This window comes from Artemia franciscana, chromosome 14 (assembly GCF_032884065.1).
Source record: "Artemia franciscana chromosome 14, ASM3288406v1, whole genome shotgun sequence".
Taxonomy (NCBI): Eukaryota; Metazoa; Arthropoda; class Branchiopoda; order Anostraca; family Artemiidae; genus Artemia; species Artemia franciscana.
The window spans coordinates 33,129,694-33,146,176 of record NC_088876.1 but is presented as its reverse complement, the minus strand read 5'-3'; the positions used below and the strand labels follow the sequence as shown (position 1 = coordinate 33,146,176).

The window sequence follows — 16,483 nt, the reverse complement described above, 5'->3', positions numbered from 1 at the left end:
AAAATAAACAAGAGCTATGAAGGTTCATTTTTAATAGAATAAAACCTTCTCTCCTCAAAATATTTTGTCTTCGCTATCCCTCTACCTATAACTCATCTAGTTCATTATATTTGGTAATATCGAACTGAACAATGTCGAGAACGTACATTCTAACAACTGCTGCAAAATTTTCAACTGCTGCAAAATTTATCAACTGCTGCAAAATTATCAACTGCTGCAAAATTTAAATTATCAACTGCTGCAAAATTATCAACTGTTGCAAAATTATCAACTGCTGCAAAATTTAAATTGTCAACTGCTGCAAAATTTTTTCAACTGCTGCAAAATTTAAATTATCAACTGCTGCAAAATTATCAACTGTTGCAAAATTATCAACTGCTGCAAAATTTAAATTGTCAACTGCTGCAAAATTTAAATTATCAACTGCTGCAAAATTATCAACTGTTGCAAAATTATCAACTGCTGCAAAATTTAAATTGTCAACTGCTGCAAAATTTGTCAACTGCTGCAAAATTTAAATTATCAACTGCTGCAAAATTATCAACTGTTGCAAAATTATCAACTGCTGCAAAATTTAAATTGTCAACTGCTGCAAAATTTGTCAACTGCTGCAAAATTTAAATTATCAACTGCTGCAAAATTATCAACTGCTGCAAAATTTAAATTATCAACTGCTGCAAAATTATCAACTGCTGCAAAATTTAAATTATCAACTGCTGCAAAATTATCAACTGCTGCAAAATTTAAATTATCAACTGCTGCAAAATTTAAATTATCAACTGCTGCAAAATTATCAACTGTTGCAAAATTATCAACTGCTGCAAAATTTAAATTATCAACTGCCGCAAAATTTATCAACTGCTGCACAACTGCTGCAAAATTATCAGAGAGATAAACTAGTCAAGCATAACTTACTAGAAAACATTACTTTATCAATTCACTCTTCTCGAACCTTCTGCTTTGACAAAATCTCAAGCAATCCCCAAAGATTGTAACCATGTCATCTCTTCGTATGTCTTATCTTTCTCTATATAATTGGTAAGCGCTCGTAACACCCAGACAATCTCTTATCCGAAAACGTCACGTGATATGACGCCTATATATTGAAGACTAACTCATTGGTAGACATTGTTTTTCTATTCACTCTGCTCAAACCTTCTGCTTCGACCACCTCTCAAACAATCCCCAAAGATTACAAATCATATCTTTCCAGGTTCTTTAAATCACTCTATATAATTGATAAGTGTCCATAACACCCAGCCAATCCCTAATCAGAAAAAATCATGTGATACTACACCCATATACTCAGGACTAACTCACTGGCAGACATTGCTTTTCTATCTAATCTGCTCAAACCTTCTGCTTTGATCATATCTCAACCAAACACTAAAGATTATAAATCGTGTGTTTACGCATTCCTTATTTTACTTTATATTTTGTCAGCCAGTAGAAAAATATAAAGACGAAAAACAAGCAAATATTTTGCTTGTTTTTTTGACAATGTTAACAAATATTTTGACAATGACCTCCGCCAAGTTGTCCTCAGTGCTCGTAAACAACAACAAAAATCTAAACTTTTGAAGTGAACTGTACAAGAAGAGAAAAGATGGTGAATCGAAAAACCCCATAAAGAAATAAATAAAAGACAATTCACCAATTGGATTGCTTTGCAATTCATTAGATTTGCGAATTGGTTGTCTTAAATTAGACTCGGCGAAAATATTGAGTCTTTTGATATTTAAGTCGTTATAAATTGGGCTTAAGGAAATATATCCTATATCTCTATTTATAGCAAAATTTGTATTTATACATTTTTAATCTCAATTGCCTCTTTAAAAGATTACGGTAGGCCATTTACAGTAGATATTAAAGTTGTACCTTCAAAAATAACTAAATAATCAGGATTACTTGCAAAGCAAAGAATACTTATCCAATCCAATCGGTGAACCTAACCTAATTCAGTATTTTTTTAATTATTCTATTTTAATATATATTTTAATTATTCAGTATTTTTTCTCTTCATGTAAAGTCCACTTCAAAAGGTTAGATATTTTTTTATAAGCACATAGGACGACTTGGCGGAGGCCTTTGTCGATATGTTTGCTTGTCTTTCGTCTTTATATTTTACTACTGGCTGTAAAATCCTCTTTTTTCTCACCCATTTGATTTTCTTTTTTATTAATCATATCCTCTCTTGTCTCTGTTTCATGCGTCATTTATAGTCAATGTGGTCATAGAACGTAGACACATGCGACACAGTGCCCTATAAACAACTCAGCTAGCACGGGGATGAAGACAGTAAGTAATGATTTGTACACATGAGACTGTTCCGTCTTAACTGCAGACATGATTCAATGGAAGGGACTGCAGTGCTCCCTAAACAACTCAGCTGGCATGGGCATTACGACAATAAGCAATGATAAGTACACATCTGTTCCGTCATAACTGCAGACATGATTTCATGGAAGGGGCTGCAGTACTCTATCAACAACTCAGCTGTCATGGGGATGAAGACAGTAAGTAATGATAACTACTCATGAGACAATTCCATTTAACAAAAGCATTACTTGCTTCTTCATCCCTGCCAATGTTTCTCCACTTGGGCTATTAAGTTTGTGAGAGTTCATACGCTTGCCGTGAAAAAAATTAGTACACGAGGTGTCCAAAATAAAATATTAATCTCCACTCTCCCAGGTGCAAGTCAATTGATAAAAAAAGTCCTGGATTTTATGAGCTTCGTAAATAATAAAATTTAAAACAATATATAATATAATATAGATAAACAAAAAATATATAACAAAAGAAGAAGAAAGAACACGACATACAAATAGCTTTTATACTCTGGAAGTGTAAGAGAAGGGGCTAAATTTATAAAATAAAGGACAGTGAGAAACCACCGAAAAACATAATTTAAACAAAATAATAAAAACAAGAGCTAAGAGCTCATATGGCACTTGTGACGAGGCAAGAAGAGCTAAGAGCCAAGAGCTCATTTGGTATGAGCTCTAACAAAATTCTAGAAATAGATAGATTGATTTAAAAGGAAAATCAGAGGCTTAATGCCGGTCAGGATTTAAAATAAGAGCTCTGAGTCACAATGTCCTTCTAAATATCAAAATTCATTAAGATCCGATCACCCACTCGTAAGTTATAAATACCTAATTTTTCTAATTCTTCCTCTCCCTTTAGCCCCCCAGATGGTCGAATCTGGGAAAACGACTTTATCAAGTCAATTTGTGCAGCTCCCTGACACGCCTACCAATTTTCATCGTCTTAGCACGTCCAGAAGCACCAAACTCACCAAATAACTGAACCGCTCCGCCCAACTCCCCCAAAGAGAGCGAATTCAGTACGGTTACGTCAATCACGTATCAAGGACATTTACTTATTCTATCCATCAAGCTTCATCCTGATTCCTCCACTCCAAGTGTTTTCCAAGATTTCCCCCTCCAACTCCCCCCAATGTCAAAAGATCTGGTCGGGATTTGAAATAAAAGCTTTGAGTCATGAATTCCTTCTAAATATCAAATTTCATTAAGATCCGATCACCTATTCGTAAGATGAAAATACCCCGATTTTCACGTTTTTCAAGAATTCCAGTTTCCCCCTCCAACTCCCCCAATGTCAAAAGATCTGGTCGGAGTTGAAAATCAGAGCTTTAAAGCACAAGATCCTTCTAAATTTCAAATTTCATTAAGATCTGGTCACCCTTTCGTAAGTTACAAATACATCAATTTTCAAAATTACCCCCCCCCCCCCCCAACTCCACCAAAGAGAGCAGATCCAGTCCGGTTAAGTCAGTCACGAACCTTAGACAGGTTTTTATTCTTCCCATCCAGTTTCATCCTGATCTCTCTACTTTAAGTATTTTCTAAGATTTCCGGTCCCCCCCAACTGCCCCCCCAATGAGGCTGGATCAGGTTGAGATTTAAAATAAGAGATCTGAGTTGCGAGGTCCTTCTAAATATGAAGTTTCATGAAGATCCGATCACTCCTTCGTAAGTTAAAAATACGTCATTTTTTCAAATTTTTCAGAATTTGACCCCCCCTCCCCAATAGAGCAGATCTGTTCCAATTATGTAAATCAAGTATCTAAGACTTCTGCTTATTTTCCCCACTAAGTTTCATCCCGATCCCTCCAATCTAAGCGTTTTTCATGAATTTAGGTTCCCCCACCCCAAACTCCCCCCAAAGTCACCAGATCCGGTCGGGATTTAAAAAGAGAGCTTTGAGACCCGATATCATTCTAAATATCAAATTTCACTGAGATCCGATCACCCGTTTGTAAGTTAAAAATATCTCATTTTTCTAATTTTTCAGAATTACCCCCCCCCCCCCCCCCCCAACTACCCGAAAGAGAGCAGATGTGTTCCGGTTATGTCAATCATGTATCTAGAACTTCTGATTATTTTTCCCACCAAGTTTCATCCCGATCCCTCCACCCTAAGCGTTTTCCAAGATTTTAAGTTTCCCCCTCCCAACTCCCCCTCCCCCAATGTCACCAGATCCAGTTGGTATTTAAAATAATAGCTCTGAGACACGATATCCTTCTAAATATCAAATTTAATTGAGATCCGATCACCTGTTCGTAAGTTAAAAATACCTCATTTTTTCTAATTTTTCAGAATTACCCCCCCCCCCCACTACCCCAAAGAGAGCAGATCCGTTCCGGTTATGTCAATCATGTATCTAGGACTTGTGCTTATTTTTCTCACCAAGTTTCATTGGGAAAAACTAGAAAAATTGAGGTATTTTTCCCTTAAGAATGAGTGACCGGATATTAATGAGATTTGATATTTAAAAGGAACTTAGGTATCACGGCTCATATTTTAAATCCCGACCAGATCTGTTGAAATTTGGGGGAGTTGGAGGGAGAACCAGAAATCTTGGAAAACGCTTAGAGTGGAGAGATCGGGATGAAACTTGGTGGGTAGAATAAGCAAATGTCTTAGATACGTGATTGCAAGTAACCGGACTGGATCCGCTCTCTTGGGGGGAGTTAGGGGGTCCAGTGCTTCGGCCAGTTCGGTGCTTTTGGACGTGCTGGGAAGATGAAAATTAGTAGTCGTGTCAGGGACCTTTACAAATTGACTTGATAAAGTGGCTTTCCCCGATTTGACCATTTGGGAGGCTGAAGGGAGAGGAAAAATTAGAAAAAAGGGGTATTTTTAACTTACGAGTGGGTGATCGGATCTTAATGAATTTTGATATTCAGAAGGACCCCGTGTCTCAGAGCTCTTATTTTAAATCTCGACCACCATTAAGCCTCTGATTTTCCTTTTAAATCAATCTATTGATTCTTAGAATTCTGCAAGAGCTCATGCCATATGAGCTCTCGGCTCTTCCGACCTTGTCCCAAGTCCCATATGAGCTTTTAGCTCTTGTTATCGTAGCTTATAACTTTCGAGTTACAAAAATATTTTTAAGACCATTCTCGTTAGCCGTACCTGAAATGGAACAATAAAACAGAAAAAAAAAAACAGAATTGTACAGACAACGATGGAAATGAATATAAGGGGAGGGGAAAAAACTAAAAGAATTGAGTGAAAAAGAGAAAAGGACGTAAGCAAAAAGCAGGATGAGATTTAGAAACAGGATGAGATGAGAAACCAACGTAGCGGCAGGGACGAAATTAGAGAAGAGCACTTGCTAAGCAGTACGGGAAATAACCGAATGTAGATCAACCCCTCTGTATCCAAATCCCTCTGTATTAATTCCTATTAATATTCCTTACTCAAAACCCAATTGATATTCAATCAATGAAATTCAGTTGAATGAAAATAACACCTTTTAAGTGAGCAGGTTTCATTAAAAATTTTTAAAAATAAAAAATGTGTTTGTATTTCAAAATTGTTATTAAATATTGCAAAATTTTCAAAATATTTTAGATAAAACTAAGAAAATAATAGTATAAAACTTATAATCCGAAGAAAAAAAGTAGAACAAATATACATACGATACTGATAGTCATTAAAAACACAAACATCAAATACCACACACGAGACTTTATGGCCAGAAGTGCCAGGAAATCGTTTAAATTCAAGTTTTTTAGTCCCACATCGTCATTAAAAATTTATCAGTTTGATATACGTCTCATATCATTGAAAACATCATCTACCAGCACAAAAAAGTGGGCAGGAGTAAGAGATAACTTGTGCTGATTTTAAAAATACCTCATAATCTGATACCAATTATACACATACCTTGTGCTGCTTTCAACTTAATGATAAGACTCTCTAATTTCGGCCCCCTTCCTCTGTCAGAAATCATATGAATCTCGTCCACAACTACAAGTCCTATCTCTTCCAGCCTCTTTTCTTCAATGAGAGAGTTCACAATGCCGTTGGCACGTTCTATAGTGGATATATATATTGTTCTTCGCTTTCTTCGGTGTTTGGGAGGTATAATACCCTGACTAGCAGCATATTCTTCGACGATGAAATTTAAAGCTACTGCAAACGGCGAAAACGACCTAACCTAAAAAAAAGTATTTAAATATCACCCAATATAAACGGTAAATGGCCATAACTCCTAAACATTCACTAATCTGAAAACAGTCATGTGACATTATTACCTCATCAGATTCAGGTCTTTTTTTTTCTTTTTTTTTATGGCAAGCGAGTTTCGCACATAGTTTAAAGAAATTTGATGAAGTCGGTGACTTTTATTAAAAGTTAAATAATTTTGAACAAAATTTGGTAAGAATATTCCATTTGGTAGCACAGTTGGGGTGTCAAGTTGAAGCTTTTAGAAAGTTTTTTTTTATTTGGGGGGGGGGAGTAGGAGACGAAGCGAGAGAGTCAGGGGCCTAGTACACGAAAATATACAGGAGGGAATTTAGTTTTCAAAATCAAGACGGGCAATCTTGTAGCTTTGTTTTAATGTAAATACCGCTAAAAAGTATTTTTTATATGTAAATACCAAAAAACCAAAGGAGCAATGCCCCTCCTCGTAATTACCATCCTCGTGCAAAATATATCTCCTTCGATAATCGAAAAGAGCATGTGCTACGCTTTTTCTCTTTTTTATGGCTTGGGTCTCTTTTCCATGAAATTGTATTTCACTACATTTTTGCTTAATTCCTTTAATGGCTCGAAATCAAGACCAATGTTGGCTTAAAATCAAAACGGGCAATCTTGTAGCTTTTTTTAATGCAAATATCACTAAAAAGTATTTTTTATATGAAAATACCAAAAAACAAAGGAGCAATGCCCCTCCTCGTAATTACCATCCTCGTGCAAAATATATCTCCTTCGATAATCGAAAAGAGCATGTGCTACGCTTTTTCTCTTTTTTATGGCTTGGGTCTCTATTCCATGAAATTGTATTTCACTACATTTTTGTTTAATTCCTTTAATGGCTCGGAATCAAGACCAATGTTGGCTTAAAATCAAAACGGGCAATCTTGTAGCTTTTTTTAATGTAAAAATCACTAAAAAGTATTCTTTATATGAAAATACCAAAAAACAAAGGAGCAATGCCCCTCCTCGTAATTACCATCCTCGTGCAAAATATATCTCCTTCGATAATCGAAAAGAGCATGTGCTACGCTTTTTCTCTTTTTTATGGCTTGGGTCTCTATTCCATGAAATTGTATTTCACTACATTTTTGTTTAATTCCTTTAATGGCTCGGAATCAAGACCAATGTTGGCTTAAAATCAAAACGGGCAATCTTGTAGCTTTTTTTTAATGCAAATATCACTAAAAAGTATTTTTTATATGAAAATACCAAAAAACCAAAGCAGCAATGCCCCTCCTCACATTTACCATCCCTGTTCAAAATATATTTCCCTCGATAATTGAAAAGAGCATGTGCTACGCTTTTTCTCTTTTTTTATGGCTTGGGTCTCTTTTCCATGAAATTGTGTTTCACTATATTTTAGTTTAATTCCTTTGTTGGCTCGGAATCAAGACCAATGTTGGCTTAAAATCAAGACGGGCAATCTTGTAGCTTTTTTTAAATGTAAATACCACTAAAAGCTATTTTTTATATGAAAATACCAAAAAACCAAAGGAGCAATACCCCTCCTCACATATACCATTCCTGTTCAAAATATATCTCCTTCGATAATCGAAAAGAGCATGTGCTACGCTTTTTCTCTTTTTTATGGCTTGGGTCTCTTTTCCATGAAATTGTGTTTCACTACATTTTTGTTTAATTCCTTTGCTGGCTCGGAATCAAGACCAATGTTGGCTTAAAATCAAGACGGGCAATCTTGTAGCTTTTTTTAAATGTAAATACCACTAAAAGCTATTTTTTATATGAAAATACCAAAAACCAAAGGAGCAATACCCCTCCTCACATATACCATTCCTGTTCAAAATATATCTCCTTCGATAATTGAAAAGAGCATGTGCTACGCTTTTTCTCTTTTTTTATGGCTTGGGTCTCTTTTCCATGAAATTGTGTTTCACTACATTTTTGTTTAATTCCTTTAATGGCTCGGAATCAAGACCAATGTTGGCTTAAAATCAAAACGGGCAATCTTGTAGCTTTTTTTTTAATGCAAATACCACTAAAAAGTATTTTTATATGAAAATACCAAAAAACAAAGGAGCAATGCTCCTCCTCGTAATTACCATCCTCGTGCAAAATATATCTCCTTCGATAATCGAAAAGAGCATGTGCTACGCTTTTTCTCTTTTTTATGGCTTGGGTCTCTATTCCATGAAATTGTATTTCACTACATTTTTGTTTAATTCCTTTAATGGCTCGGAATCAAGACCAATGTTGGCTTAAAATCAAAACGGGCAATCTTGTAGCTTTTTTTTAATGCAAATATCACTAAAAAGTATTTTTTATATGAAAATACCAAAAAACAAAGGAGCAATGCTCCTCCTCACAATTACCATCCCTGTGCAAAATATATCTCCTTCGATAATCGAAAAGAGCATGTGCTACGCTTTTTCTCTTTTTTATGGCTTGGGTCTCTATTCCATGAAATTGTATTTCACTACATTTTTGTTTAATTCCTTTAATGGCTCGGAATCAAGACCAATGTTGGCTTAAAATCAAAACGGGCAATCTTGTAGCTTTTTTTAATGCAAATATCACTAAAAAGTATTCTTTATATGAAAATACCAAAAAACAAAGGAGCAATGCCCCTCCTCGTAATTACCATCCTCGTGCAAAATATATCTCCTTCGATAATCGAAAAGAGCATGTGCTACGCTTTTTCTCTTTTTTATGGCTTGGGTCTCTTTTCCATGAAATTGTATTTCACTACATTTTTGCTTAATTCCTTTAATGGCTCGAAATCAAGACCAATGTTGGCTTAAAATCAAAACGGGCAATCTTGTAGCTTTTTTTAATGCAAATATCACTAAAAAGTATTTTTTATATGAAAATACCAAAAAACAAAGGAGCAATGCCCCTCCTCGTAATTACCATCCTCGTGCAAAATATATCTCCTTCGATAATCGAAAAGAGCATGTGCTACGCTTTTTCTCTTTTTTATGGCTTGGGTCTCTTTTCCATGAAATTGTATTTCACTACATTTTTGCTTAATTCCTTTAATGGCTCGAAATCAAGACCAATGTTGGCTTAAAATCAAAACGGGCAATCTTGTAGCTTTTTTTAATGCAAATATCACAAAAAAGTATTTTTTATATGAAAATACCAAAAAACAAAGGAGCAATGCCCCTCCTCGTAATTACCATCCTCGTGCAAAATATATCTCCTTCGATAATCGAAAAGAGCATGTGCTACGCTTTTTCTCTTTTTTATGGCTTGGGTCTCTATTCCATGAAATTGTATTTCACTACATTTTTGTTTAATTCCTTTAATGGCTCGGAATCAAGACCAATGTTGGCTTAAAATCAAAACGGGCAATCTTGTAGCTTTTTTTAATGCAAATATCACTAAAAAGTATTTTTTATATGAAAATACCAAAAAACAAAGGAGCAATGCCCCTCCTCGTAATTACCATCCTCGTGCAAAATATATCTCCTTCGATAATCGAAAAGAGCATGTGCTACGCTTTTTCTCTTTTTTATGGCTTGGGTCTCTATTCCATGAAATTGTATTTCACTACATTTTTGTTTAATTCCTTTAATGGCTCGGAATCAAGACCAATGTTGGCTTAAAATCAAAACGGGCAATCTTGTAGCTTTTTTTAATGCAAATATCACTAAAAAGTATTCTTTATATGAAAATACCAAAAAACAAAGGAGCAATGCCCCTCCTCGTAATTACCATCCTCGTGCAAAATATATCTCCTTCGATAATCGAAAAGAGCATGTGCTACGCTTTTTCTCTTTTTTATGGCTTGGGTCTCTATTCCATGAAATTGTATTTCACTACATTTTTGTTTAATTCCTTTAATGGCTCGGAATCAAGACCAATGTTGGCTTAAAATCAAGACGGGCAATCTTGTAGCTTTTTTTAATGCAAATACCACTAAAAAGTATTTTTTATATGAAAATACCAAAAAACCAAAGCAGCAATGCCCCTCCTCACATTTACCATCCCTGTTCAAAATATATCTCCCTCGATAATTGAAAAGAGCATGTGCTACGCTTTTTCTCTTTTTTTATGGCTTGGGTCTCTTTTCCATGAAATTGTGTTTCACTATATTTTAGTTTAATTCCTTTGTTGGCTCGGAATCAAGACCAATGTTGGCTTAAAATCAAGACGGGCAATCTTGTAGCTTTTTTTAAATGTAAATACCACTAAAAGCTATTTTTTATATGAAAATACCAAAAACCAAAGGAGCAATACCCCTCCTCACATATACCATTCCTGTTCAAAATATATCTCCTTCGATAATTGAAAAGAGCGTGTGCTACGCTTTTTCTCTTTTTTATGGCTTGGGTCTCTTTTCCATGAAATTGTGTTTCACTACATTTTTGTTTAATTCCTTTGCTGGCTCGGAATCAAGACCAATGTTGGCTTAAAATCAAGACGGGAAATCTTGTAGCTTTTTTTAAATGTAAATACCACTAAAAGCTATTTTTTATATGAAAATACCAAAAACCAAAGGAGCAATACCCCTCCTCACATATACCATTCCTGTTCAAAATATATCTCCTTCGATAATTGAAAAGAGCGTGTGCTACGCTTTTTCTCTTTTATATGGCTTGGGTCTCTTTTCCATGAAATTGTGTTTCACTACATTTTTGTTTAATTCCTTTGCTGGCTCGGAATCAAGACCAATGTTGGCTTAAAATCAAGACGGGAAATCTTGTAGCTTTTTTTTAATGTAAATACCACTAAAAAGTATTTTTTATATGAAAATACCAAAAAACAAAGGCGCAATGCCCCTCCCCCTCATAATTACCATCCTCGTGCAAAATATCTCCTTCGATAATTGAAAAGAGCATGTGCTACGCTTTTTCTCTTTTTTATGGCTTGGGTCTCTTTTCCATATAATTGTGTTTCACTACATTTTTGTTTAATTCCTTTGTTGGCTCGAGCCTTCAGCACCAACTAATAACGGGTACAGGCCTTTGTCCCTCTACAAAACATTTGAGTTTGACCTATCTCTGCTCACTTACATCACTAGAGCGAGCTTGTTGGACCTTCACCACTCGAACGCTTGGTAGAATTATTTTTTTGTTAGTTCATAGCACAGGAAAAATGAAGAAAACAAAGGAAAGATAAATTTTAAAATGTGTTATTATTATACTTTTCTTCTGCATTTTGTTCTTTATGTATACATGGTGTGTTTATAAACATAAAATTATAATGAAAACAATTTCTTTAATCTATCCTTCTTCTTTCATCCTTGCACTATACTTTGACTACTAATTAAACTAGAAAAAATGTCAAAAATTCTACTACATACAAGAAACGGCAACGGTGTTTTACTGCATTGCGCTCTCAGACAGAAAACACATTTTCTTTTTAAACATACATTTAAATCCCATCTTCAGCAACTGATTTCAATAGTAGAATTATGTAGATCAAGAGGATCGATACAGTGTTGCCAACAGCGGTACAATTATATGATTTTGGTATATTTCAGCTCTAAAGGTATATTTTGGTACAATTACAAATTTCCTGGTACATTTTATAAAATGTGGTACAATAAGATTTGACTGGACGTCAGAACGTAACGAGCAGAGGGAAATGTTTTTTTTTCTCTCTCTTCTAGAGTTTTAAGTTTTCTTTTACACACTTATTTAAGTGCCTGCTGTAGGCCTCTTACGGTCAGAACATAGCGTGAAGTAGCAGAGCCATCTGTACGGTAAGTATAAAATAGGTGGAAGGCTTAAAAAAACACGGAATTGAGCTCAAAAGAAACATGGCATTGATGTAAATAATGACGAACACCACACTGCCTTTCCATAATACAAATACAGAAGAGAGAATAATGAGGACTTTTTTTCCAAGACTTGAGAAAAAAGTCCTCATTATTCTCTCTTCTATATTTGCATTATGGCATTGATGGTTTACCACGATGTGTTTATCTAATCAATAAAAGCCACTGAGCCTAGATAATTGAGCAAGGTATCCATAGAACAAAACAAAGTACATGGACTTCGTGCCAAGAGGCACTGGAGCGAATTATCCCCATATGAAGGAGCAATAGGCTTAGTCATACAAAAACCCTCAAGGCTCAAATTATGGGAGCCATGGGTCGCCTAGAAAAATTTGCTGGAATGAGAATCTCAACTGTAAATATTTTTTTCAATCAGATTATACCATTCCCTTGAAACAGGACATGGTACCCAATATTATAAATATGAGTGTAATATTGTGGTGCCTCAATATTGTTGGGTTGCAATATCTAAAAACGAGTGTTCGTGTATGACTAAATAGGTTACAAAAAGTTGAAAGCACAAAGCCTTGACATAGGCACATTTTTTTAATCCAATTAGTTCCTATGACTCTAAATTTTGTTTCTTGACGATTAAGAAATTTCCTTCTAAAACTTATGAAGCCCCACTTTGTTATGTATGTTTGATGTTAGATCGTATCCTGTAAGTTTAACCAATCATTACATATCTTTTTGGTGGAGATTTTGTGGAAGGGGCCATATACTTGACATAGGAGTAGAAATAGTACCTAGGCTTGGCAAATCATGATTTCTACAGGAAAACTGTAGGCCTACTACTGTCTATAAAATAAATTGAAGGAATTATGCTTACATGTTAAAAAACAACATTGTTGCTCTTCATTTTTTCATTTTTTAGATAGCACCAATCGAATTCTGTTTTGGGAGCATTCCAGTCAACCACAAACCCTGATTTTTGGATAATCTTCGGAAAATTCTAGGTATATCTAGTGTTTGACATAGCCTATGCATAAAGCTGGATACCCTATGCCAAATGCTGGATAGCTGTTGGTACCCTAACCCTGACCTACCTAACTGCAGATGAAGTATGAATAGTCGATATCTCCGCTTCACTCAAATCATCAGTATTTTACTGGGTCTCAGTATCCGGCATTCGGCATAGACGATAGATATACCTAGTGTTGTTTTCAGTTATTACAAACATTCTTTTAAAAATAGAAGTGAAAAGTAGAGGGGTTATGACACAAAAAGTCTTGCCTTGTACAAAACATACAAGGTTTTTTTCCCATCATTCATTTTCAGACTCCCCAATTTATCTGCAGCAGGAGCGGACCGAGCTTCATGAGGAGAAAGGAATCAGTCAGGAATTAAGTCAAACAGGCTGACTTTTGTCAAACCTTATTAAGAAAAAAAAGATACCGCCTTGAGCCTACACTGATTTTTATGACTGATGCATATGGGTATTCAGGTCCAATTTTACAATGTAACTAATTTCTTACATAAGAACTGAAACATAGTCTACGTACAAAGCTGGATACCCTATGCAAAACGCTGGATAGCTGTTGGTGCCCTGACATACCTCACTACAGATGAATCATGATTGGTTGGTTTCTGAGATTAACTCAAATCAATAATAAGATATGGCTATTCAGGTCCAATTTTACAATGTAACTAATTGCTTACGCAAAAACCGAAACAATGCTGTTAATATAGCCTAAATACAATTGGTCATGTTTCAAAAATGTCTTTCAATTGAAAATAGTTAGAGAACTTATCTTGGAATGAATTTTCGTGAGGTGTGGGGGGGGGGGTCACTAAATCCCGATTTGGGGAAAGCTTAAGTCAAATGCTGGATACCAGGACCCAATAAAATATTGATGATTTGATTTAAGTTCATACCGTTTTCTGTTCTTGGATGAATTCATGATGAAAATGCTGATCCTACCTCATTCGTCTGCTTGTACTGAGAGGACTTTTCTGTTGCCGATCTCAACGAGACCAAGTAGAGCAACAAACCCGGCTCTACTACACTGAATGCTCTTCTGGGTGCTAGGAGAGTTGTTACCAAGGATTGAAGCCCCCAATGAGCATGGTGACCCTAACTGGGGAAGTACTGGAAGAGGATATGAGAAATCTGCTGCTGCAAGCGACGTTACGGTTTCTGACTCAGGTGATGACCTTTAGTGCCAGATAGGCTTTCAATTACAGTTTATGTCCGCCCGTCGGTCTCTCCGCGTTTTACTTGCTTTTTAGTTGTTTTTTTATCTGCAATAAGTCAAAGTTCCTCAGATGCGCTGAACTGGTTGCGTTTTGTATTTTATTTCTAAATTTTAGCTTATATCTGGAGATGTCAGTTCAGTTTTGAAAATAAAAAACTAAGGTTGTTGATTGTTTGTTATTGAACTGAAATTCTGCTATTTGTAGGAGTGACGCCAAAATGGTCTTCGCAGGGGAAAAGAGATCTCCCAAATATCTTTGAAAAAAGATATTGATACTTTGTTCTCTTTATTGTGATGTACTTTTTCGATCTTCCACGTGTTGCGCTACGCGCAACACGCTAAAAAATATATACAGTACAATGTTTTGATCAGTTGCACAATTTTAAGGTGTTTTGCAGTACTTTTTCTTCCAAAGCGTTGGCAACACTGGATCGATATGGGGAATAGACATTATCCTGCCGATTCTCTCTCTGAATCCAGTTCAGCAAACTGTTTTGGCAATTATTTAAGGATATTTGTTACGTCTAATACGATCTTTAGGGGGTAACAGCATCAAAAAGGAGAAAAAGAAAGAACTGATTAGGGAAACATCAAATATTTCGAATTCTTTCATATAAAATATTTAATGATATGTAGAATTATTGTAGAATTTAGTATAGAAATACGATGTAGCATTTGTTACAGATTATTTATACTTTTAGTGTAAAAAAAATCCACAGTATTTTCAAACTAAGATTCATATTATCAGTCACGTATATTATTGATCTTAATGCATCTTTTTGGAACATCCTACTTTTAATTTGAAAACTATAACCGACTGATGAAAAGTATTAGATGTCAAAACATGTGTTTTAACCGTAAAATACATATGCCAAAATAGTAAAATATATTGTGCTATTATTTTCACAAAAACAATTAAAGGATATCTTACAGTATGTTATAGCATGTTGTCATATTGTTACAACATAAGACATTATATGTATGTTTATCATTACGTTTAACAACCAAACATAAAAGATATTAAACTCGGAATAGAAAATCTAAAAAGAACTCCACCAGAAAATTTTCCCAGGAGCGAGAAGGGGGGGGGGATACCGGGAGTTCTTTTTTTTTTCATAATAAAATTTATAAATTTATATTTATCATTTTCCTTTTTTAATACATTTTTTATTGTCACCTTGTTTCCTAGTGGTGGGCCATAAATAATATCTATCATTTTCCTCTTTTGACACATTTTTTTATTGTTAAATTGTTTTCTAGCGGTGGTTCATCACCTTTGGTCCTTCACTGACGGATCTCATGACAAATTCTCACATGCTTCACATATTCAACAGGTTTTTTTATTGTATTTTTGCTTCCTATGAAAAGGCAATCACCACCCACCCTTGACTCTTCAAATACGGATACTATAACAAATAGCCTTTACTTGTCAGGTTTTATCGTATCCTTACGATTCTCTAGACTAAAAGGCGAAACCAGAAAACACATAAACGCCAAAAGGAGCAAAAACCGTAATGAAACAGTAGTTTTCAACAAATGAGATAAAAAATATACTATGTGCTTTTTTTAAAGCTTATATACTTATTCCCCAATATATCTTCTTCTCATAATGACTAGATAACCATTTTATTTAGAATCTGAGTTTTTGATTACTTTTTCTATTCCCTTTTCTTCAATTCTTCTGTGTGCCTTGGATGATTAATGGTTTGTAGCAAGTAATGGGTTCAATGGATTAATCCCTCATTAATTGATTATTGATCCTCAATTAATCATCCATTGACGGAGCACTTGAGGTTTGGATGCTGTATTTATGATCGTTTCACACCTGGACTATGATTTTTTGAGCAAAAGTCTTTTTTCTGTGTAAATTCAAATAAGACAAGCGTTTCTAACGAAAGCTTTACTTACTCACACGTCCTCAACTTTTCCTTTCATCTTTTCCTTTTTTTTAAACTTTCCTGAATGCGTTTCCTGATGATGCTTTGTTGTAAGCACAGCATAGATATTATAGAGTATAGAAAATT

At 35.0% G+C, this 16,483-nt stretch overlaps 1 protein-coding gene across 2 annotated transcripts in view; it reads right to left on the bottom strand.

Annotated features, from left to right (window-relative positions):
• LOC136035606 (helicase POLQ-like) overlaps positions 1–16,483 on the bottom strand; it is a 154,479-nt gene that overhangs the window by 117,423 nt on the left and 20,573 nt on the right. For both annotated transcript variants that reach the window (XM_065717484.1, XM_065717485.1), the window contains exon 4: positions 6,204–6,477. In XM_065717484.1, the coding sequence (XP_065573556.1) occupies positions 6,204–6,477 (274 nt within the window). The remainder of the gene's footprint in view (positions 1–6,203; positions 6,478–16,483) is intronic.